This window comes from Pristis pectinata, chromosome 28 (genome assembly GCF_009764475.1).
Source record: "Pristis pectinata isolate sPriPec2 chromosome 28, sPriPec2.1.pri, whole genome shotgun sequence".
Lineage (NCBI taxonomy): Eukaryota > Metazoa > Chordata > Chondrichthyes > Rhinopristiformes > Pristidae > Pristis > Pristis pectinata.
In genome coordinates this window covers 29,994,905-30,021,366 of record NC_067432.1, presented here as the reverse complement: position 1 = coordinate 30,021,366, position 26,462 = coordinate 29,994,905, and the positions used below count along the sequence as shown (strand labels likewise).

The following is a 26,462-nucleotide window of genomic DNA, read 5'->3' as shown; positions in this document are numbered from 1 at the left end:
CATATAAAAAATATCTTTAAAGCATTTGTTATTAAAATTAACGATAAAATATATGAGATTATAAGTAAAATAAAGAACAAATTCCTTACCTACCTGTGTGATCCCATCAAAAGACAATCAACATCATCCTTGCTGGCATAAAGCTGGGGGGGCCAGATGCGAAGTACCAGGTCCAACGGTTTCAGCATTGCAGTGTGCAGGTGTAGAAGTCAGGATTGAGCCGACCAGCACTGCAGCTTTCCTCAAGCATGATATAGTTCAGGAACAATACCCTTGGGATATTCATCCATAAATGCAGAGGAGATTTTGAAGACTGTGCAAGTGATGGGAAGCATATTGAACACTTAGTGTATTTCCTGAGATTTTGTGATAACTTCCCTGTTATTGGTACAGGACATCAGAAAACTCTTTCCCTATCTTTTGAAAACTGTGGTGAGGGTTGTTTAAGTTTTTGAAAGTTGGGAGAATTAGACAATGGATGGGTGATCTGATATTGTCAGTTCTGCACAATCAGTAAAAGTTTAGATTTACCAGTCACAGTTATAGATCCCATTTTCATCAGAAGTCCACAGTACCAGGAAACAGTCAAATTATCACAGGATCACTTTCACTTCAAAACAAATCTAATAATGTTTTTGATTTTGATATTAAAAGGTATAACAATGAACCAGACAGTGAAATTGCTTATAATATACAAATAGAAATCAAATTATATTCATGTGTTTCCTCACTTTTAGACCAAAGTACGAAAAGGCTCTGGAGTTGCTTAGAGTCATAGAGTCAAATAGCACGGAAACTGGCACTTCATCTCAACTGGTGCATACCGACCAAGGTTCCCATCTAAGCTAGTCCCCTTTGCCTGCGTTTGGCTCATATCCCTCTAAACCTTTCCTATCCATGTATCCTTCCAAGTGTCTTATAAACATTGTTAATGTACCTGTCTCAACCACTTCCTCTCACAGTTCATTCCATGTACAGACAACTTTCTGGGTGGAAAAAGTTGTCCAACAGGCTCCTATTAAATCTGTCCCGTCACCCTAAACCTATGTCCTATAGTTCTTGATTCCTCAACCCTGGGAAAAAGAAAAAAACATTGTGTGTTTAGGTTCTGATTCAAATTACTGTTCTCTTTACCTCTTGATGTAATTCAGGGCAGTACCTTTAATATTTTTAATTCTTGAAATAAGTATTAATTTCATGCAGGACTATGTTGTAATGTATCTCAGTTGAACAGTGACCAGAAAGAAGTTATTTTAAAGTAGTTTGAGCACTTTGTATTCATGTCACCTGTCAAAGATAAAGTTTTGTCCCGAATTTATATGGTCAGAATCTTTCTGTATGATTTGTCTGTAATATCACACGTATAATAATCCTTCTTCTCAAGTAAACAAGCCATTGCTACAGGAAGTCATTTGGTTCAAGAAGTAGCATTGGGTGCATGATGAAATGTCAAGTGTATAAGAAGGCTCTACTTTACTCCTGTGTGACTTGTCATGAACAACTTTATCCCAAATGCATATTGTTCATGACAAATCAATTACTCTTCAGTACTCTAAATTTTCCCCTGTGCTTATTTAATTTTCAGGTTATAGTTTGAGAAATTTCAGGTCAATTTATGTAAGTTATGTTCTGATTCTGTTCAGAACTAATACATAATAGGTGCCTTTTCCCTATGATCACACAGTTTAAGGAGAACACTAGGCATTATATGCCATCTGGAAAATTATTTTTTTAAAACGTGAAATGTATATTTAATCAAATAACTTAGCTTCAGGTTCTCCAGAATAATACAAGTCTTCATGGATATATCTTGAGTAAGATACTGAAGCAATGATTTTAACAAGTAATGTTTATAATAGAACTCACGTCCTATTAGAATGAAAAGCTCTTTTAACAATTAATAACATGTGCTTGATTATCAGTGGGGGCACAGTGAGCAGGGCTGACATTCCTGTACCCATGAGCAAAAGTTTAGGACTGATGTCATCTGCCTGAATATAATATTCTGGTAGCAAAGGCATACTGCTGGGTCATCTCATTGACATAATTAAGAAATTTAGGTGGAGATTTGTGTGAAAGAGCATTGCAATGATAGTGGCAGAGACCTGTGTGGGAGTGAAATTTTGAAGGGAAGGCACAAAAATTTGAAAGCTTTCAGAGAGACTCAAAGATGTGTCGGCTCACCGGCAGGCCTTTCCAACAGCTGCTGGGACAAAGCATTAAATAATGCACAGGCCTGAGGCTGTGATTGCAGGGTATCAGGCCAGCCCTCTGATGCATACTGTCCGACAGCATCCTTGCAACAAATACCACTACCTTGCATTGATTGATGATCTTGATGGATATGATTTCTCTTCCTCCAGCCATTGCTGGATGGGTGTATCAAAATCCACAGACATCAGTGGCGCAATGGTGCAGCCAGTGCCTCATAGCTCCAGTGACCCAGGTTCGACCCTGACCTCTGTTGTCTGTGTGTTTACACATTCTCCCTGTGACCATGTGGGTTTCCTCTGGGTGCTCCAGTCTCTCCCCACTTCCCATAGACATGTGGGTTGGTAGGATAATTGGCCACCATAGTTTGCTCGTAGTACACGGGTGAGTAGTAGATTCTGGGGGAGTTGATGAGAGTGGGGAGAATAAAATGGGATTGGCATAAGATTAGTGGAAAGAGGTAATGGATGGCTGGCAGGGTCTCATTGGGCCAAAGGGCCTATTTCCATGCTGTAGGACTAAGGGATATGGTGGGAGGAATTTGGGCAGGTTCAACCAATCAGACTTTTCTTCCTGTTGATCACAGCAGTTTTAGAAAATCCAAAAATTGATGATGCAAATCTGAAACAAAGACGTTGGTGAAACTGCACATGGAGTGTTTTGTGCAGTTCTGGTCGCCACACTAGAGGAAGGACGTGATTAACCTGGAGAGGCTGGCAGAAAAGACTCACAAGGATGTTGCTGGGACTGGAGGGCTTCAGTTATATGGAGAGAATGGATAGGCTTGGGACTGATTTCCCTGGAGCGAAGGAGGCTGAAGAGTGACCTTACCAAAGATTACAAGATCATGAAGGGCATAGATAGGGTGAATTGTCACAATATTTTTTCCCGGGTAGGGAAGTCTAAAGCTAGAGGGCATAGATTTAAGTTGAGATGGGAGAGATTTAAAGGGGACCTGTGGGGCAAGTTTTTCACACAGAGGGTGGTGGGTAGATGGAATGAACTGCCAGAGGAAGTGATAGAGGCAGGTAAAATTACAACGTTTAAGAGACATTTAGATAGGTACACAGAGAGGAAAGATTCACAGGGATATGGGCCAAATGCGGGCAATTGGGACTAGCTCAGGAAGACACCTTGGTCCGCATGGACGGGTTGGGCCAAAGGGCTGTTTCCATGCTAGATAAGTCTATGAATATTTATCTATGGACAGTGAAACAGACTTTATATTTCAAGTTGAAGACACTTTGTCAAAAGTGATAGTAACTTATTATCCAATTATACATGGCCAGCAGAAGCCAGTTACCTTTCTTGTCAGCTATTACATCTTCCAATAAGCGTGGATCATGCCAAGTAACTGTCACAAGATTTGAGTAGGTTGGATTTGCAATGTGTACATAGAATGTAGAACTGCAATTTCAAATTCCCAGGCTCTATTACGCTCAACTCTGTTACTGACAAGTTTCATCACTGAACGTCAACTGTTTGCATAACATTCTGTTTCGAGGAAGGGCAGGTTCATATGTCTGTGCTGCGTTACAAGCACCACAGTTTGTCATGGATCAAATAATGAATGATGTGACTTCCTTGCCTGTACTTCTGACTGGAAAAATATACTCAACCTCCAGTTCGGGGCAAGCAGGGAGAAAGGCCTTCCAAAACTGTCCTTACAGGAAAACATGAGCAGCCCTCCAAAAGCAGACATGTTTAGACCATGCACACAGTGCTGACCCAGTTTAAACATTTTGAAATATATATCATGAATATTGGAGTTCTCCCTTGGTTTTCATTGTTTACTGATGTAATTAACCAAATATGCATCATCCGCTGGTGAAACAGCAGCTCTGCCAACAAATGCCAAGGAGGGAAGAATTATTACGAACTACAACCACGCTGATGCAAAGGCAAAGGCAGTGAGTTTACCAGCTGTTGCAGCTGGAATCAGAGTTTGTTCCCATACGATCCTTTCCCTCCTCCTGTTTGCGCTTTTCCCAATGGCATCAGCAGCCAGAGTAGCACTCGTGGCATTGGGAATCAGCTGCCATGTATTTGGGAAAATCTTAGCAAGTTTTGATCGATACCTTGGGAGCGAAATACACACATTAATTTTATATAATTGGACATGGTCAACTGGTGGGACCATGATCTATTGAATATTTTAATCCGCATTTCACACTTTTACCCACTTTACTCACTGTTCTGCATGGTGCCTTTGAGTTGTTGAATATAATGAACATCATTTGAATATTGCTATTAAAAAGACTTTGTCTCAACAGAGTAAAAAACATGACATTTCTCGTGAGGAGCAGGGACCCAGCATCAAGAACTTGGAATTCTGGCCTAAGCTCATTACTTTGATGGTTTCTTGTGTAGAAGAGGACAAGGCAGCCTATACTCCTATCCTAAACCAGTAAGTAAAGTCACATCATTCAGTTTCATTTCAGATGTCAGGCCTGCGCTAAACAAAAAGATAATTTTTGAAACATAATTAAATTCAGATCTTGCTGTCAATCAAAATATTATAAAGAGATTAACTCCAAGGCAAACAGTTAGAATTATTTGATAATAACCATCTTATTATTTTTACTTAATATTTACACTTGTGCTGCAATAGATGAAAAGACTGTGGAAAAAAATTAAAGCCCTTGCTATTGTGGGGGTGGTGCAGGAGGGACTTGTTGATCAGAAATATTTGGCAGCTTTTTAAAATAACGATATTACCATGTGGATAATTTGTTAAATTTACCAAGAGATGAAAGGGGAAAACCAGCAGCTCTGTCTGACATGAGAAATTGGAGGTGGACAGTTTTCATATGCCAACACTCCTGTGTTTGAAGATCCTTGGGTTTGGCTGTAAAATCTTTGGGAATTTAGCCGTTGACAAAAAACAGTGTTGTTCGTTTGCAAAAACAGGAAAACAAGGACTGATTGGAATGTGCCACAATTGGCTCAACATATCCAATACATTGTTCCAGAATGTAATTTGCATAATTACACACTACTGTCATAATTCATTAAACAGAGATTTCTGGCCAGCAATCCACAAATATACTTTGGCAGTTACCATTGATTTATAGCCATAAATTGTTGCTGTTGCCAGTAAAATTGCAACAATAGCATTGGTGCTCCAAATGAGAAGTTCATAATCGGGTTTGAAGATCATTTTTGGCATAAAAGCCTGATCCACCATGTGTCAATAGATTTATGTCCCCAGACTATCAGTGATAAAGACTGCCCATCACATAGGACTCGTCTCTTCCAGGGGACATAACTTTCATAAAATGCATTAAGATGTGCCACTGCAAAATGCTAAAGAGTTTTGACATTATAGTGATGTAAAATATTGTTATAATGTTATAATAAAGTTCTAAATATAAAGGTATAGGATTATTTGTAACACACACAAAATGCTGGAGGAACTCAGCAGGTCAGGCAGCATCAATGGAGGGAAATAAACAGTTGACATTTTGGGTCGAGACCCTTCATCAGGACCCTTCACCCAAGTTATGTGTAAACTAGCCAAGAGATTAGATTGCATGTGTGGTTTATTTCATCAACACAATGTTGAAAATGTCCTTACCTTGAAATGAAATGTGACCATTTTTAGATTGCTTTGCATTACTCAGGAAATCCAGCTGGGTACGATCAGGTGTGGGTCTTGCTTTTCAGTTTTCCATTCAGATGTGCAATAAATTGCTTCATTTCCCAGGCAGCACTCTTTCTAGACCACTTGGGGCAAATTATGACCACTTTGTGCCTGGAGTGACTATCTTTGGTTATTCTCTGGACAACCAGTGCAACACTGAACTAGGACCCCATGCCTAGATGTCTCCCATATCTTTCAATGTGTATCCAAGCTCTCAGTCAGCCCACCCAGTACACTTCACACAGAACCACCACTAGTAACCCAGGCCCTGATACCCCACCAGCTCTCTGATCGACCTAAGCCCTGACAGGGTCGCATCCACCACCCATGCCTGATGGCCAGTCTGGCCCAAGTCCCATCCAGGCCTACAGTTGCTGTCCCTCTCTTTCCCAGGGCCCAGCATTGGCCTGCACACTGTGTATTCATTCCCAAGCAAATGCATGGGCTCTTCAATGCCACCCAAAGCCTTGAGTGCTGCCGAGATTCACAACAGCAGGCCCACAGGCAACACTGCCTGTAAGTTGCTGTTGTTACGATCATCTGGAATACCCTGGGGTGTACACTGAGTATGTCCGCACCTCTGTATTTCAGTCTTTCTAATCAACTGAATACAGATCAGGTTTTCAAACAAAATATGGTGTGCTTTTGCTAGCTGCATATGTCTCTAAGTACAGGCCAGGTGAAAACTAGTGGCACAGACAAGTTAAGGCAAATAAATGTGAAAGCCTTATGTTATTTAACCTTGCCTTAATGCTTAATGCAGGACAACATGTTAGGGATAAATTTGTCCCTGTGAGGCAGAGAAGGAATGGCAGGGTGAAGGAACCATGGGTGACAAGAGAGGTGGAACAACTAGTTAGGAAGAAGAAGGCAGCATACATAAGGTGTAAGCAGCAAGGATCAGATAGGGCTTGTGAGGAATATAGAGTAGCAAGGAAGGAACTTAAGAAAGGGCTGAGGAGAGCGAGAAGGGGACATGAAAAGGCTGTGGTGAGTAGGGTTAAGGAGAATCCCAACAAGGCTTTTTACTCATACGTAAAGAGCAGAAGGATAGCTTGGGTAAAGGTAGGTCCGATTAAAGACAAAGGTGGGAGGATGTGCCTGGAAGCAGTGGAAGTGGGTGAGGTTCTCAATGAACACTTCAGTATTCACCAAGGAGAGGGGTCTTGATGACGCTGAGGACAATGTTGGTAAGGGTAATGTTCCAGAGTATGTAGATATCAAGAGAGAGGATGTGTTGGAGCTGTTAGAAAATCTTAGGACAGATAAGTTTCCAGGGCCTGACGGAATATTCCCCAGGCTGCTTCGTGAAGCGAGGGAGGAGATTGCTGAACCATTGGTTAGGATCTTTGAGTCCTCGTTGTCCACGGGAATGGTACCAGAGGATTGGAGGGTGACAAATGTAGTAGGGATAGTCCAGGGAATTACAGACCAGTGAGCCTTACACCTGTGGTGGGTAAGCTGTTAGAAAGGATTCTAAGAGATAGGATCTATGATTATTTAGAGAATCATGGACTGATTAGGGACAGCCAGCATGGATTTCTGAAGGGAAGATCTTGCCTCACAAGCCTGATGGGGTTCTTTGAGGAGGTGACCAGGAAGATTGATGAGGGTAGTGCAGTAGATGTGGTCTACATGGATTTTAGTAAGGCGTTTGACAAGGTTCCACATGGTAGGCTTCTTCAGAAGGTCTGAGGCCAAGGGATCCAGGGAGGCTTGGCCGTGTGGATTCAGAATTGGCTTGCCTGTAGAAAGCAGAGGGTTGTGGTGGAGGGAGTGCATTCGTATTGGAGGGCTGTGACTAGTGGTGTCCCACAGGGATCGGTTCTGGGACCTCTACTTTTTATGATATTTATTGATGACTTTGATGAGGGGGTGGAAGTTTGCAGATGACACAAAGATCGGTGGTGTTGTGGATAGTGTGGAGGGCTGTTGAAGCTTACAGAGGGATATTGATAGGATGTAGAGCTGGGCTGACAAGTGGCAGATGGAGTTCAATCCAGAGAAGTGTGAGGTGGTACACTTTGGAAGGACAAACTCCAAGGTGGAGTACAAGGTAAGTGGCAGGATTCTGGACAGTGTGGAGGAGCAGAGGGACCTGGGGGTTCATATCCACAGATCACTGAGAGTTGCCTCGCAGGTGGACAGGGTAGTTAAGAAAGCTTATGGGATGTTAGCTTTCATAAGTCGTGGGATCGAGTTTAAGGGCCGCGAAGTAATGATGCAGCTTTACAAAACTCTGGTCCAGTTCTGGTCGCCTCATTATAGGAAAGATTTGGAGGCATTGGAGAGGGTGCAGAGGAGATTTACCAGGATGCTCCCTGGATTAGAGAGTATGGATTATGAGGGGAGACTAAAGGAGCAAGAGCTTTACTCATCGGAGAGAAGGAGGATGAGGGGAGACATGATAGAGGTATACAAAATATTAAGAGGAATAGACAGAGTGGACAGCCAGCGCCTCTTTCCCAGGGCACCAATGCTCAAAACAAGGCATGGCTTTAAGGTAATGGGTGGGAAGTTCAAGGGAGATGTCAGAGAGAGGTTTTTCACCCAGAGAGTGGTTGGTGCATGGAATGCGCTGCCTGGGGTGGTGGTGGAGGCTGATATGTTGGTCAAGTTCAAGAGATTGTTAGATGAGCATAAGGAGGAATTTAAGATAGAGGGATATGTGGGAGGAAGGGGTTAGATAGTCTTAGGTGTGGTTTGAAGGTCGGCACAACATGGTGAGCCGAAGGGCCTGTATTGTGCTGTATTGTTCTATGGTTCTATGGTAATGTAGTACTAGAGCATGGTGCTTGATATGTTTATATTTCCTATTTCTGCTAATTTAGTGGTAGATTAACCTATTGATTTTAACCAAAGTAATTACTTCTACTGGAGTGGAATTTTGGTTGAACATGCTGAGCATGCTGCTATCCCATGGTAAAAGTTATATTGTATTTATTATTTGGTGAATCCACTATGTCTGCAGAGTAAAGCTGAGGATACATTTCAAGCAAGATGCTGAATTTTTTGATTATTCATTGCTGTGTGAAAATGTTACATCTTGATCTTTGCCAGAGACGATCCCAGCATGCTCAGCCACTTTGGGCAATCAGTTCACTCAAAACCATTAGTTGTAGTTGTTATCAATCTTTAGATTCATCTGAAGATCTGATGCTCTGACGACATGGATTTTCTTTCAGGCTGCTTGATCCACAGCCTTAAAGCAGCTATATTTAATTGTTTAGTTCAAACTTACAGGAACGTGAAAAATTGCCTTTCAGTTCAAAAATTAGATTGAATTCTGTTTGCAAATTTCAACCGTTCTAAACAAAGTTTACACTTTTTTTGTGTATGCCCAGTGTGGAAGCATTCATATGTCATCGGGCATCATGAAATTCAGCTTACTGTCAATATAATGTAGATGTGAGATCTGAGCTGGTATTGCATTAGTGAACAAGTTAGTTGTTCACTGCTAGACCATTTGTTACACCTAACTAAAGCTGTCTGATATGAAAGTTAAGGATATTGTGGTGCCCAAGCTCTTATTATTCCCAAACCAGTCATGTCTTTGCCCAAACTCTTGCTTTATATCTTGATCTTATGTTATGACTTTCTTGAAATGTGGAATAAGTTCTGTATTTCTGCAACATTTTGCTTGCAAAGTACAGCTCCATTTTTGGTTCCAAAAAACAAATATGTTTGATGAAGGCTCACATTTCCAAAATGCAGATTTTGTCCATTAAAAAAGCCGAATAATGATTTGGGTTTCAGAGAATTCGATTAAAGAGCTGGCAGCCGTCTGTGGCATTTTCCCCACCAAAACACATATGCAGAATTAACATATGTCTGGAGCGACCAGATGCTGCATCTGAAAATTTATGGATTGTTTTGAGAGTCAAGTTTCTGGTGTGTGTGGAACATCCATTAACAATGGTAATATGGATATAGCCAATACAAACAAAAAAGTGAAGTTTAATGTCACCACTAGCTCCCAGCTTCCTCCTTATGACTCTCTTTCATTGAGTAAGAAAATTTGGAATGAAGGAGTACAGGAAGTGTTCAACACTGATGATTTCAGAAACCACATGTGTGACACAATGTTATCTCACCAGAAGTATTAGCTGAAATTCTAGAAGATTCATTTATTTAATAATAAAATTTGTCACATTTCTGAAGAAGCTGAGTAAATGCTTTTCCTTTAGTCAACTTTTTTATCACTCATCAATGTCCTGAAACAGATCTCATTTCCATTCCATTAAGAACAAAAGACCTTGAGATTTTAAATGATCTATTGGCAAATGGAAAAGTTAATTTATATAGTAATCTTAAATAAAATCAACGAAAATATATCTCATTTTGGGCCATTTGTCTCATAGAAAGAAGGCTTAAGTTAAAATGCTTGAGTTTAAATTGCTGTGATATCTCCAGGTCTCCCAGAGTAGGTTTTGGACAAAGCAGGGCGAAGAATGAGGACAATTCAAGTCACCAGCAAAGTAAAAGAGAGTAGAAGAAAAGATGAGATTACTCAAAATTGTGGGCAAGTATCATCATGCTTTGGTTACAAAAGCCAACAGGTCAAAGTTAAAATATGAAAAGTTGCAGAATTTTGAAGATTTTGGAAAAACAATTCAAATTGAAGAATGCAGTTTACAGCTGTTGCAACAGTTTACATTTACATTACATTTGTAACATAAAAAAGATACTTCTGTTGTACTCATCACTTTCTTCAAAGATCTTGTTCGTGGACCTACGGATTCATGGATTCACTTGCGTACTTGGATGTTGGCATCACATGGGACCCATGTCAATCCATCCCCATGTCTTTAGTTTGTGATTTGCAAACATGAACTTCATGAGAGGACTTGATACTAACCTGGATGTTTTACCCATGAACATACATTTTGGGTGAATAGTTTAACAAGATCCATTGCATCTATGGAAGCTGGCGGGTGTTGTGCTGCCTCTCTTACAAGATGAGATCACTGAAGCCAACCACTGTTGGGAGTCAGTGTGCTGCTCTGGGACCACTGACAGCAGCAGTAGCACCAATCCTGTGGAAGATGTCGATGTGCTGAAGAAGGCCCAGCAGGCCAGGAGACTCAGCAAGTTGCCAACGGCCAGAATGAAGCAGTAGAGGAGGGAGTGTCCAGAGGAATCAAAGTTCATATGATGCCCCAAGGACCTGATCTCAAGGACTTAAGAAGTCACTGAGATGAGGAAACAGCAACAAATCCCATCCACCACAATGCACAGCAGTACTCATACAGTTTCTCCATAACACAGACAGACATACCACACCTGCCACAAACTTCCAACCCCTTAAGGTCATGCACACAGGTAGCAACATCCTGAGTAATATCCTTCCCTCTGTCTTGCAGGATAATGTTGCTCATAATCAAAGACTGCAGCAGCAACCGTCAGGAGGCCTGTGTGCCAGTGGGTTCAGTCATTTGGAGGAGAGGTTGCTGGCAATCATGGGTTTGTGCACACAGAGCTAATGGTTTGTGATGCATCAGAGATCATGGGGAATGAGTGATTGTATCCAGTATTCCTCCTCACATCCCACTTCTCCCTCATCACATAATCTCTTCTGCCTTAGAATATTTAAATGGTCCAAATGTGCCCTCGTATTTATGCCCCTTCCCTATCCTTGCCCATACTATTGTATTTATTTAGCTCTCAAAAAATGCCACCTGGCCAGGCTTCATCAACGAGGCAGGCCAGTTGAAGGAAGAAACAACTTGCTTATCTGACCTGCTTCCATCAGCTCAGATCCTGGCACGTTACAGATATCAGAAGGAGGTTCAGAGGCGGATTCTGCATGTCATGAATCACCAGGAACTGCAGCCAGGCTAGGGGAAAAGGTTAGCTCATTACCAGTTTTCAGTGGGTGGGGAGCTGGGACATGTTCTGCCCTGGAGAAACAGATGAGGGCAGGCTACAGTTTCCCCACAACATAGGTGTTCTGGCAGGTGGCATTGCATCCAGATGAATGAAGCAGAGCATTTCTTTGAAGCTGCCCTCATTGTGTCAAGTAGGGAACATACTTTTCTGTCTTAGAACTGAAGAGGAGAGAATGTCTCCTGCAAACCTGAGCATCGGAGGTGGTGGAATGATTTCACAAAGTAAGGAGGAATTCCTCTCCGACAACCTCTAACACTCTCTTGCTGCCACAATAATTGTGTTTATCCAGGTCGTTGTTTTGGTCAGTGGAGGTCCCCAGGATATTGCTGGTGGACAATGGATGATGATAATGCCCATGAATATCAAGGGAAGTTGGTGAAACTTCCACCATGTACAGAGGGTCACTGCCAGATAACAGTGTGGTACAGTAGTGGATGCCACTTAGTCCAAAAAATTACAATGTCTTTGTGCCTTTAGGCATGGGACAGTGACCCCATTTGCAGAAAGACAAATTACTGCAAAGTGGCAATGTACCAGATAATTTACATATGTTTGAATTAATTGAATTGAAAAGTGTTCTTGTTTTTCAGTTTCATTTCTTTTTAAATGTTTTCTATTTTTTAAAAATTTCAGTTGTTTTATGTTTAAGTTTTTTCATGCTATTTTGGTATTTCTCAAATTCATTGACATGCAGCAACATCAAATATTTTTGACAAGCTGAGAACCGGTTAAATGGGAAGGCATGGCTTACCTGGCTCTCAGATTTTTTGGCTATTGTGTGGGCTTTCCACATCGGTGTGGCTGCAGTCACCACAAGGGCCTCAACATCTGGGATCCAGCCAGCTTGGAAGTACAAAGTGAGAATGGCAGCTTCCCAAAAGGTTTAATGGAACTTGCCACATGGCTCAGCGATGGATCAGCTGTGGCCACAACTGCTGGCCCATAAAAAATGCTGCAAATCGGTTGAAATTCCATACATGATCTGCTCTCATTCTTTCTTGTCTGCTTTCTTGTTAAGAAGCAAATTGTTGTACCTAAAATCAGTGTGAATCAAAAGCAAAGTACCATGGAGGCTGAAATCCATAGAAAAGCAGATATTGATGGAAATACCACAGCACAGCAGGGACATCTGTGGAGAGAGAGAAACTGCATTCACTCTTCAGATGAAAGGTTATCAACTGAAATGTTAACTTGTTTTTTCTCATTCTGCAGGCACTTTTGACCTTTTGAGTGTTCCCAACATTTTCTGACTTTTGTTTTATAATTGTAATCAGATAGTTGCATGCACTATAAAACGAAAGTGCAGCTGGGAATTTCTTATCAAAAGGGTATTCGATGACTTTTACAAAACTAAGCATTCAGCAAAAGCTTCACCTGGAGGGATCACAAACCAATGAATCAAGTGCATTGTAGGATCTGTTGACATCCTGATCAGAGCTCAGAGTCTCCTTGATGAAAGCAACGTATCACAGAATTCATCTCCAGTAGAGGTGTTTCAAATGTTCTTTGAAAGCAACAATCCCTTAGAATACAGTGGCTGATCTAAAATGGCTTGGAATTCATTGCATTGTGGATATTAGCTCCCTGATCATGAAGTGGTGAATTTACCACAACGTGATAGACAGCTGATTAAAACACTGTAGTAAGCATGATGGTGAATAAGAAGCAGTCTTACCAATAGCTAGTATGCTGTATCCTCTGAGCATGTCATTCATAAGTAATATTGATGGTCTTTGAGACTCCATAAGCTTTGCTCAGTTAATGCACCAAATTTCTGGTGACAAAATGTGTCTACCATTCATTCATACAGCACAGAAACAAGCCCTTTCAGCATACGTCCATGGCGACCATGATGTCTGTATATTCTAATCTCATTTGTCTGCATTATCCCTCTGTACCTTTCCTATTCAAGTTCCTGTCCAAATGCCTTTTGATCGTTGTAAATGTATGTGCTTCTAACACCTCCTCTGGCAGATATTCATCACCCTCTGGTAGGAAGCAGAGGGTGATGGTGAAAGGTTGATTTTTGGACTGGAGGCCCGTGACCAGTGGTGTTCCCCAGGGCTTGGTGCTGGGCCCATTACTATTTGTCATTTATATCAATGATTTTGGCGAGAATGTACAAGGCGTGGTTAGTAAGTTTGCAGATGACACTAAAATAGGTGGTGTCGTTGACAGTGAAGATGGTTATCAGGACTTACAGAGGGATCTTGATCAGCTGGGTAAGTGGGCCGAGGAATGGCAAATGGAATTTAATTCAGAGAAGCGTGTGGTGTTACATTTTGGGAAGTCAAGTGAAAGCAGGACTTTCACAGTGAATGGTAGGGCCCTGGGGAGTGTTGTAGAACAAAGGTACCTATGAGTACAAGTACATGGTTCCCTGAAAGTGTCATTGCTGGTAGACAGGTCATGAAGAAGGCTTTTGGCACGCTGGTCTTCATCAGTCAGGGCATCGAGTATAGAAGTTGGGATGTTATGTTACAGTTGTGTAAGACGTTGGTGAGGCTGCATTCAGAATATTGTGTTCAGTTTTGGTCACACTGCTATAGGAGAGATGTCATTAACGTGGAAAGAGTGCAGAGGAGATTTATGAGGATGTTGTTGGGACTCAAGGGACTCATGGAGAGAGGTTGAGCTGGTTGGGACTTTTTCATTGGAGCGAGGAGAATGAGGGGTGATGTTATAGAGGTGTATAAAATTATGAGGGATATCTGGTCACCAAACTATAGGAAGGATATCAGTAAGATTGAAAGAGTGCAGAGGAGATTTACTAGAATGTTGCCAGGTCTTCAGGAGTTGAGTTACAGGGAAAGATTGAACAGGTTAGGACGTTATTCCTTGGAGCGTAAAAGAATGAGGGGAGATTTGATAGAAGTTTACAAAATGATGAGGGGCATAGACAGAGTAAATACGAGTAGGCTCTTTCCACCTAGATTAGGAGAGATAAGTACGAGAGGACATGGCTTTAGGGTGAAAGGGGAAAGGTTTAGGGGGAACATTAGGGGGAACTTCTTCACTCAGAGTGGTGGGAGTGTGGAACAGGCTGCCATCTGATGTAGTAAATGCGGGCTCACTCTTAAGTTTTAAGAATAATTTGGATAGATACATGGACGGGAGAGGTCTGGAGGGTTATGGACTGGGTGCAGGTCAATGGGACTAGCGGAATAAAGTTGCGGCACAGACTAAAAGGGCCAAATGGCCTGTTTTCTGTGCTGTAGTGTTCTATGGTTCTGTAGATAGGGTGAATGCACAGTCGTTTTGCCAGGGTTGGGGAATCAAGAACTCGAGGGCATAGGTTTAAGGTGAGAAGGGAAAGATTTAATAGGAACCTGAGGGGCAACTTTTTCACCCAGAGGATGGTCAGTATGTGGAACGAGCTGCCAGAGGAAGTGGTTGAGGAAGGTACATTAACAACAATTAAAAGGTACTTAGACAAGTAGGTGGATTGGAAAGGGTTAGAGGGAGATGGGCCAAATGCGGGTAAATGCGACTGGCTTAGATGGGAATCTTGGTCAGCAAAGTTCTTCCCTTTCACCTTAAACCTGTGCCCTCTAGTTTTAGACTCCTCTGTCCAGAGAAAAAGACTCTGTCAATCTATCTTATCTTTGCCCTCATAATTTTATAATTTTATAAACCTCGTAAGATCACCCCTCAGCTTCTACGTTCCAATGGGAATAAATTCAGTCTGCCTACTCCTGCCAGCCTTGCCCTTCACCTTAACAGGGACGTGCAGATGTTGAACTCCCTTTAACTCACTTGCCATAGATCCCTTTGCCTGCACACAACCTATTCCAATCAACTACTGCAAGTTCTTGTCTAATACTGTCAAAATTTGCCTTGCCGCAATTTAGAAAATTAACTTGTGGACCAGATCTGTCCCTTTCCATGATTAATTCAAAACTGATAGAACTATGGTCACTAGTCCCAAAGTGCTCCCCTATGACAGCCCAGTCACTTGTCCTAGTCATGTCATCTTTTCTTCTAATTCCTGCTGACTACTGAGAGGCCTTTAGTCTAATCGCCCCTTTCTCATTCCTCAGTTTTACCAATATAGCCTCATTGGCCGATCCCTCCAGGGCTCTCCCTGATCGGCAGTGCAACACCCGCTTCCCCCTTTGCAACCACTCTGTCACACTAAAACATCGACACCCCAGGACACTGAGGTGCCAGTCCGGCCCTTCCCTCAGCCACGTCTCCGTGACTGCAACAATCCCTCAATCCCACCTGCTGATCCACACTCTCCGCTCATCCGTCTGATCTGTGAGGCTCCTTGCATCAAAGTGAATGTTTAATCTAAAAGGTAAGGTCGACTGGCCATCTCATCCTTCCCCACTGGACAGTGACCGGCTAGTATATTTAGTTACTGTGAGGTTTAAATGCTTAAATTATTACAATGATTTTTGAAATTTTTTCATTTTAACTTAAAACTTACTTATAGTGTGATCTGTATCACAACATGTAGAGATGTCTTAAAGAGATATTTAATAAATCAAGGAATAGTTAGAAATCAAAGATGTTGTAATTTGCAGAGGAAGGGAAGGTGCAGAATGTCTGTGACAGGGCAGAGATGGAGGGTAATGACACAAGAGGTGATGAGGTGAAGGTTTTTTTAGTTCAGAGCATCTGTCCAGTGAGGATATAAGTAGAAGGGGACGAAAAAGAATAATGGGAGAGAAGAGAACTGCTGAAAATAGCCAGAGCACAAGGGACCATCTACTGAGAGACAGAAACTAAATTCAGGTCAGCCCAGCCTGACCTGCTGAATATTTCTTACATTCTCATTTGTTTTAGAATTTCAAAAACTGTATTTTTTCTGACAGTGTCGGCATTATTTTGATTTTCTCTTCTGTTCTCATTTGTCTCCTATTGAAACCTCCTCCATACAGATCAGCTGTGACAAACCCCTTCCCATCCTCTCCCAGCCTGTACCACCATCTTCTAATCTCCACCCTGTCACAGACATTCCTTTACTTGTCTTTGTTCTGTCCCCTGTTCTGCAACATACAATATGTTTGATTTCTAACTTTTCCTGGTTCCAAAGGTCATTGACCTGAAATGTTACCTCTGTTTCTCTTTCCACTGCCTGATTCTGCTGAATGTTCCCAGCATTTTCTGCTTTTATTTCTTTCTTTTTCAATCTTTTTATTAGTTTTCAAATTAATACAGATTAATATATCAATGTTTATACATGTGATACAAAGAGATCAGGAAAACAATCATGACATGGATAATCATAAAGAACAATAAAGTATTAAAAAAAATCTGTAGATCCAACGATCTGTTAGTGAATGAATATAATATAAAAGAAAAAGATTTATTATAAAATATAAAAGAAAGAAAAAAAAATCCCCAAAACAATAAGAAAAATTATAAACAATATATCAAACCAAACTAAGCTAAAGAAAAAAAATTCAAAAAGAAAACAGAAAAAAAAATGGACCAAAATTTCTCAGTAGAAACAGAGCAATATTATGTCTTCAACTCCGTTCCTCTAAATTAAAAGGTTATTTTAAGGGGATCTATATCATGTGAAAATATTGAATAAATAGACTCCAAACTTCCTCAAATTTAAGCAAAGGATCAACAGTACCACTCCTAACTTTTTTCCAAGTGTAAACATGATATAGTTTGAGGGAACCATTGAAAAGTAGTAGGGGGTATTGGATCCTTCCATTTAAGCAAAATGGATTGTTTGGCCATTAATGTAACAAAGGCAATCATACGGTTAGCGGAAGCAGATAAATGGCCATTTATTTCAAATTTTGAGTCTCTTTTTTGCTTTTCAACCCAACTTCCAGTTTGATTTTAAGACCCCAAAGAGCGTTATAGACAGATTCCTGTAAGATTCCATTTTACTTTAACTAAAATGGAGAAAGTTTGAAGTTACAGACACAAGCAATTTTTCTGCTTACATTTATTATTCTGCTTTACTTTATTGAGGCCACAATGAGCTTTCTGAGATACTGCAGGCTATCCTACATAATGTGAGGCAGATTGTTAATGTCTGATATCTTGGAAGCGCAAAGAGCAACAATGTAATGTACACTGTACTCAAAGCTGAATCTAAGCCTACATCCTCAGAGTGATATCAGTATAAGAATAATTAGAATTTAGCTCACATTTAATTATGATCTGATAATGCAATATTTTCATATGTCCATTGTAAAAATACTGAGGCAATGAACTTAAAAGTAATAACATAGCAGTAAGTATTTGGTTACAGTAATGCTCATTGTATTGCAAATGACAGAGGTGCAGAGTGATTAAGGGAGATCAGCTGGGGTGGTCAGGGATGGATAGAGTCATGTTTCAGTTAACTTAAAGAGACACTCCAGACCACATTTCATAGCTCCTGGAAATGAACAAGGGGATTGCACTGCATGATTAACCCGTGGCTATTTAATGCAGTACAAATAGTATGCAACCTCACATTGCCTTCTCATTTCATCAGCTGCAGCCACACTGCTCATTAACTGGGCATTAACAAGAGGCCAAAAAGTGATTGAGCTGGCGTTAAATCCAGCTGAAGTAGATAAGATAATATTTCTTTATTAGTCACATGTACATCAAAACACACATTGAAATGCATCTTTGCGTAGAGTGTTCTGGGGACAGCCTACATGTGTCACCATGCTTCCGGCGCCAACATAGCATGCCCACAACTTCCTAACCTGTATGTCTTTGGAATGTGGGAGGAAACTGGAGCACCCAGAGAAAACCCATGCAGACATGGGAATAACATACAAACTCCTTACAGAAAGTGGCCGGAATTGAACCCGGGTCACTGGTGCTGTAATAGGGTTACGCTAACTGCTACACTACCGTGCTGGTACTCATTCTACCAGTGAACCTGAGCTGGAAAACTTGAAGAGTGGAGCAACATTTGGGAGCATAGGTCCCAGCACTTACAGGCTGGACTTGCAGTCTTTAGTAGAGTAATTGCAAAGCAGGAGTTTTGTCCGAGTTGTGCAAGGGAGTGAAGGGGCCCTCCAGAAGAATACTCAGAAGCCAATGTGAGCAGATGGCCGCGGACATCAGTGCCAGAAGTCACGCTCCAGGGGTTTGGTTGCTATGCTGCAAGAGTTTCAGTGGCCTCACACAAGTGATCAAGGTCATTGAAAACACCTTCCAAAGCCATATCCTCCCACTCGCCTCCGCCACAGATCCATCATCATTATCCCCATTCTCTATCTTTTGGAGCATGTACCTATAGTTCATGTGCTTTACCAATCCTCACACATGTGGTATTGCTTAAGTCTGACCCACATCTCACCCTTCCTGTGAGCTACTCAGCTGTAACCACCAAATTATCCAAACAAATTGTCTAACACTCACTTCCTTGCTCTCACAGGATATGGTGTCCCATGGCTGGAGACAGGTGGATGGTGGGCAGGTTTTCCTTCCTGGCTTAACCTCCGTATGTGAGATGGTGCTGGTCGTTATTGGGGTGAATGTTGCTGAGACCAACAGTCAAGACTGAAACACATCATTGAATGTTTTAAAATTCACAGCCACCAGCCCAGATACCAACATTGCCAGAATCCAGGGGTTAGCTTGGAGACAGCATCTGCATACAGTGAGATGTTGGGCTTGAGTGACCTCTATCCAGGTCATGGGGGGAAGGACAAGAGAGTGAGGGGGGGATCGAACAAGATTTTCTGTGGAAGATTCAGCTGAGGATGTACATGGGCCAGAGACAACTGATGGGTATGCACAATGAAATGCTGATACAGTAAGAAACCACCAGAAACCTCGATTCAATGTCATGCATTGCAGAGGAGCCTGATACCAACTTGACAAAGTTCAGAGCCTCAGTGCAGCACACGAGTGGTGGCCAGCTCCACGGGAGACTTGTCGACCCAATCATAAGGCAAAGTGTAATGATGTAGCATCCTTTGGAGCATGTGCAATGTCTTTAGACCTGTGGTGGAGGCTCAGACTGCTACTGCCATGACATTGGAGTATACATTACAAAGGGATGTGGGGGTGGTGGTATTTACGGGGCCCCGCAGTCAAGCAGCAACTTACCTTCCAACAGGAGACAGTAATGGATACAGGAAGCATAAACCATTTTTATGAAAGAAGCATTCACCTTGTCACTTTTGCCCTTTCTACTGACTGTCAGCTAGCCAGCCAGACACACAGCTGCAACTCGCATGGAGAAGGTGCAGTCTGCAACTGCACCTGTTAATCCCAAAGCTGCCAAACTTTATTCCCCAAGGCCTTGTGCAGTCTTTTCCACTAAAAGTTACCAGCCTTCCAGAAGTAATGGTAGAGTCAAAGGAAGCAATGAGCAGATGCAAAGCATGCTGAGGAAATGCACAGGGTGATTTGTTTAATTTTGTGTGCATTAATCTTTGGTTTATTAATGTGGTTTGGAATCTTTATTTTATTTTGCACTGGACACATGATGCTTTGTGACAGTAGGAGACACAAGAGATTCTGCTGATGCTGGAATGTGGAGGAACACGCACAAAATGCTGGAGGAACTCAGCTGGTCAGGCAGCATCTCTGGAGGGAAATAAACAGTTGATGTTTCGGGTCGAGACCCTTCATCAGGACCTGAAACGTCAACTGTTTATTTTCCTCCAGAGATGCTGCCTGACCTGCAGAGTTCCTCCAGCATTTTGTGTGTGTTGTGACAATAGGAATTGTGAATGGGAAATTGCCTTTGCAGTTACTAGTACTGTGTACTGATGATTCTTCATGGACAGCCTACACGGAAAGGGTTGATCTGTTTCATTTTGTGAGGCAGTAAAGTTTTATTTTCCCTGCTGCTCGTTCGTGCGTTGGTTTCACACTGGAATAATCAGCGGGTTTAGCTGTGGATAATACAGTTGCCCATTATTCCCTCTGGTTTTCCACAGGGTCTCAAATGCACTTGGCAGAACAGACTGCTGAAGATTCAGGATGCTTTGACTGCTGCCAGATTACTGGGCATTCACCTGCATGAGTCTGCTCCCAGTGGTCATACACCAGCTGTGTATTCCCTTTAGTTTGATGTACGGCAGAGTTGGCAAACAACAGCTGTGAGGTGATGTGCAAGCAACCAGTACACCTTCCGCAACCCACAGTCATAGCACAGCCATCCTTTCTCAACACCTCTGGTCTCTGGCAGGAGAGGATGAAATTTAGTTTTCATTGAATCAAGGGCTTTAGTGCAGTTACTTTTGGAAAAGCGGATGACAGTGCTGCAAACACCCTGTGTTTCATACTGGAAGGAACCAAGTACTCAAAACATCAGTCTGATGTCACCTTGACAGATGAGCTCTGTAGTTGCAATTGCTCCTGAATCACACGGCAGATTTACCTTAGAACTAATTTGGAATAATTATGGGCACAGAAGAGCAACACATGAGATGCTGGAGGAACTCAATGGATCAGATGAAGGGTCTTGACCCGAAATGTTGATTGTCCATTTCCCTCCACGGGTACTGCCTGACTCGCTGCGTTCCTCCAGCATCTCGTGCTTTGCTCCAGATTCCAGCATCTGCAGTCTCTTTCGTCTCCAGATGGCCACAGAAGAGGTTGTCCAGTTCAAGTCTGTCCCAACACTTTGTGGAGCAATTCTATCAGTTCTGCCTCTCACCCCCACTGCTCCCGTAATCTGTCATATCATTTCCTCTTGTGTACCCAGCCCTTTTTGACATATCTAATTGACTTTGTTTTTCATTGCTGAACTACAGGAATCTCACATGTTTTCTTGCTGAAATTCTGCTGAAACGGTTGTTCCCTAAACATCCTGGGCAGAAATCTCCCTCTCTTTTCTAGCAGTTTCTCAATCTTCCAGCTGTGTTTCGTTCCAAGTTTGATGCACCCATTTGCATTGTATGCTGAACAACAGCATGATCTGATCACCTTACATACTTACAGCTGCGATTCAATCTGCATGCTAACAGGCTCATTAATGTGGCTGCAGTTATCCACCCTATTGTCCAAGTAACTTAGGGCCAGAGTTTGGAGGGTGGTGGCTGAAGGAACCTACTCACTGCCCACAACATACTTCCCTTTCTCTCATACCCATGTATCATACTAGCACAGGGAAGCTGTAAACACCCTGTGGGTCTGTTTTGTAAGTTTACCTGTGGCAGTTCAGAAAGCATCTCAGCTTTCTGCGTCAGATATATCCCCTCCGGGCCCCATTATGAGTTGAGCTGAATTAATCAATAGAAATCTATTGGAGGACTGCAGATCCATGTGGCTTGGGTATCAGGGAGTGAAGCCAGCCACAGACATTGGCTCAATTCCAATCTTGCATCCTTTCAGATGATAAGCAAGACAAATGAGTGGTTTGGGACTGTCACATTCCTGCTTCAGCAGTCTTGCTGCCAAGGCAAACAACAAGCTGAACAAATCAAAACAACATGGAGGGAAGGATGGAGTCTCTGGTGTCCTCCAGTAACAGTGAGCATGTCAGGGAGCATTTTGATTTCTGAAATATATGCAGCTATTAAAGTTTAAAGAGCACAATGCTTCCTTTATGGTTGGACATGTTTTTATGAAATTACATTGCTCCAACCTTCTGGTTCAATTTGAACCAATCCCTGCAGCAGACTTGGTTGGAGACACAAGAGACTGCAGGTGCTGGAATTTGGAGTAATAAAGAAAACAAGGAACTCAGCAGGTCAGGCAGATTCTGTGGAGGGACGTGGACAGTTGACGTTTCCCAGTGGCATCAGCAAAATTGGTTGGCCTGACTAAATCAAAAAGGACCTCAAGCTTTATCTAAATTAGACATCCGAGCTGCGAACACCACCACCTGTGTCCAGATAGCCACACAGCCTATAGATTGACACAATGACAATAGAATCAGTTCTCAGGTAGACACCAGAGTAGGGATGACTGGGATAGTGAGAAGCAAGACTTCTGTGAAGCCAGGACAAGCTTCCCTGCTCCTCCAATTTCCCACTCAGGTTAGGGATATACAAGGAAAAGAGTGCCACAAAAGATTAATGCTCAATCCTCAGATTTCACAGTTTAAATTAAAAATTTACATGATAAAGGAAAGGGGCAACACATCCAATGTGCTGATGATACAAAGCTAAGCTGTGAGGAGGACAGAAAGTAATATGAATAGATAAAGTGAACAAGCAAGAAGGTAGCAGGGGGAATAATGTGGGAAAGTGTGAAGTTGTGCACATTAGTAGGAAGAACAGAAAAAAGTATTTTGTGAACTGTGAGAGACTGGAAAATGTTGGCTCTCAGGGTCTGTGAGCTGGTTCATGAGATGCAGAGAGTAAACATGAGGCTACAGCAAGTGATTAGAAAGACAAGTGGTATGTTGGCCATTCTTCTGTACTCAAACATAATTGAGATTGTACAGATCTTTCATCAGGACAGTAGTGTAGCGGTTAGCATAACGCTATTACAGCGCCAGCGACCCGGTTCAATTCCGGCCACTGTCTGCAAGGAGTTTGTATGTTCTCCCTGTGACTGTGTGGGTTTCCTCCAGGTGCTCCGGTTTCCTCCCACATTCCAAAGACATACGGGTTAGGAAGTTGTGGGTATGCTATGTTGGCGCCTGAAGCGTTGTGACACTTGCGGGCTGCCCCCAGAAACACTCTATGCAAAGATGCATTTCACTGTGTGTTTTGATGTACATGTGACTAATAAAGAAACCTTATCTTATTTGGAGTACTGTGTACAGTTTTGGTGCTTTCACCTCTGGGAGAATATATTTGTGTTACAGCCAGGGCAACAAGGTTCATGGGATTGATTCAAGGTTCAGACCTCTGTCAGATGTGCCAACAGTCAAAGCCTGTGACACTGCCTGAGAAATTGAAGCCGGCTCGCTGATAGCATTTAAGAAGTCTCTAGATGAGTACTTGAATTGCTTGGGCATGCAAGGGTGTGACCAAGTGCTGGGAGATGGGATTAGTGTGAATAGGTGCCCACTGGTCAGCATGGATGTGTTGAGCCCAATGGCCTGTTTCCGTGGTGTATGTCTCTATGGCTCCATGACTCTTTGACTTTGTCCTTGGATCACTAGAGTGGCTGTATCACTGGTTCATACACATGTTGGGCATGGAAGTAGCCATCTGCAGTGAATAGGTTGCAGAGACTCTGCCCAGCTATTGCTCGGCCTCAGTAGGAAAGGTACTTACTATATTGCATGCATGGTTTTGTGTTCCACCATCCCCTTTCTGATATTTGAGTTACTTCACTCTAAGGACAACGTACTTTGTGTAGGTTACAACTAAGTGAATACAAATGCTCAACTGTGAATAATTCTTCAATCAATTTACCTTTAAATAAGTGAAAATCTTAATATGGTTCAGAAGGCATGCGTGCCAATTGTATATCACACTGATCAAAGTGCAATTTTTTAATTCATTTTCAGGATATGGGGATAACTGGCAAGGCCAGCATTTATTGTCCATCCCTAACTGCCTGTGAGAAAGTGGTGGCGAGCTGCCTTCTTGAACTGCTGTGGTGCAAGTGCTCCTACAGTGACGTTGGGCTGTTGGGTAGGAAGTCCCAGGATTTAGAACAAGTGGTGGTATATTTCCAGGTCTGAATGGTGTTCAACTTGAAGGGGAACCTACGGGTGGCAATGTGCCCGTGCTCCTGCTGGCCTTGTCCTTCCTGTTAGCGGAGGTCATTGGTTCGGGAGATGCTGTCGGAGTAGATACTTGAATACCTGCAGTGCATTTTGTGGATGTTGCACACTGCAACTACCATGTACCAGTGATGGAGGGACTGTCATAGATCTCATCATTCAAAGTACCACAGGAAAAGGTGCTGCACACAATAAAGCCTCACCATTAAGAGAGATTGGTGAAAGGACAAACAGAGTAGGAATAAATGAATCATTTCCTGTAGGTGCCACAAGGAATAGCAAAGGGCCCCCATTGTTTGAAATATTTTAATGACAGATCAGAAATGATCCATGAGGAGATGCAAAGAGCCCACAAAGGAAAATAAATGGATTAAGCAAATTGACAATGTGGCAGATGGTATAAGGTGGAGAAATGTGAAGTTATTCCCTTTGTTCAGAGCAGACAAACAGATTTTTTAAAATAAGAAATTCATAAATGTTGGTGTACAAAGGATTCCTGGTGGGTTCATTACAAGGGGCTTGGAGTAAAAGAGGAATTAAGTCTTTGTGGCAACTTTGTTATGCAGGGTCAGGCTACTCTACATTTCTGGTCTCTGTACCTAAGGAAGGATGTACTTATCTTGGGGTCAGTGCAACATGGATTCAGTTGATTGATTCCTGAGATGAGGTGTTTGATCTATGAGGAGAGATTGAGTAAGACTGATTTCACTGGAGTTTAGAAGAGGTGAGCCTATAAGATACACAGAAGAATTGAGGGGTTGATGCTGAGAGCCTGTTCCTGAAGTTTACTTAGCCTACCTAAAGCCAGAGAGTGCGGTCTCAGGATAAAGGGGTTGGCCATTGCAGACCAGGATGAGAGGAATTTCTTACTCACTGTTCTGAAATTTTTGAAATTCTCTACTCCAGAGGGCCATGGAAACTTGGTTGCTAATTATATTCAAGATAGTTATTAATAGAATTTTGGACGTGAGGAATATGGGAATAGGGTGGAAAATTGGAAGAAATAGAGAACCAGCCCTGGTTCTTAAGGGATGGGCAGAGAAAGCTCAGGGGCATTATGACCTGTAGCTGCTGCTGCTGCTGGTTCTACACCTCATTTCGGAATTGTCTCACCTTGTTAAAAAATAAATCACAGTTTTGGCTGTTGTTTGCAGCTTCCAACTACAATAATGAGTTTGACTTGTTTTTGAATGGTTTGCTTGTACTGCATCAAGAAATATTCTGTTAAGTGAGGAATTATTTGTAAGTATTTTATTTACAGTGTATGCTTTGAACCTGAAGCCAAAAGTTGCGATCTTCTTTCAGTTTTTTTTAAATCCTGAGTGCTGTGGTTTGTGTGATTGTAGTTTTACAGTGTTCCTTTACAACATCATAGTAATTTATTTTAATGGATAATTGTTGTTCACATTTTATAACATCATTTACATAAATACAGATTCAAAGGCATATCAGTAAATTTTATACAATACAGAATGCATTGTTCACATATCAAAGTATCCACCAATTGATTTTTGATGTGAAATAATCAGATACTATTTGTAACTTTTCTCTCTTCATTCATTCTGGAGTTGAGTTTACCAATAGAAAGAAAGTGATTCTCCCACAGGTCAAAGAAACCTCGCTGGGAAGCTCATAACCTCCCACAATATTTAGCAACTGACTGAAAGTTGAGAACAGGCAGCCTTCTCGTCTGCAGCTGGGGTATTGCCAATGAAACTAAAGAGGATAGGGAAGGAAGTGGAAGGAGTTTATGGTGTGAGAAAGTACATGAAATCAGTGGTGTGAGCTGGTGGGTAAGCATGTGGACTCTATTTATGATAACTTTTAAGGTTTTGATTGTGAATGAAAACCAATCTAGACAACATCCTGGTGAATCTCCTCTGTACTCTCTCCAGCATAACCACATCCTTAATACTGCAGTGACCACAACTGCACAGAATACTCCCAGTGTGGCAAACCAAGGTTTTCTACAACTGCTACATGACTTCCTGACACTTATACTCAATGCCCTAACAACGAAGGCAAACGTGCCAGATGCCTTCTTAACCAACCTACCTACCTGCATTGTCATTCTCAGGGAACTATGGACTTAGACCCCTAGGGCTCTCTGTTCAACAACATTCCTTAGTGCCAAGTTGCTTTTAATTCTAATTTTTTATT

General features: G+C 42.0%; 1 protein-coding gene across 1 annotated transcript in view; it reads left to right on the top strand.

Annotated features, from left to right (window-relative positions):
- The window catches only part of LOC127583971 (protein unc-13 homolog C-like), a 424,484-nt gene that overhangs the window by 227,206 nt on the left and 170,816 nt on the right, over positions 1-26,462 (top strand). Inside the window, 1 exon segment of the mRNA XM_052040443.1 lies at positions 4,485-4,618. Within this exon segment, the coding sequence (XP_051896403.1) occupies positions 4,485-4,618 (134 nt within the window).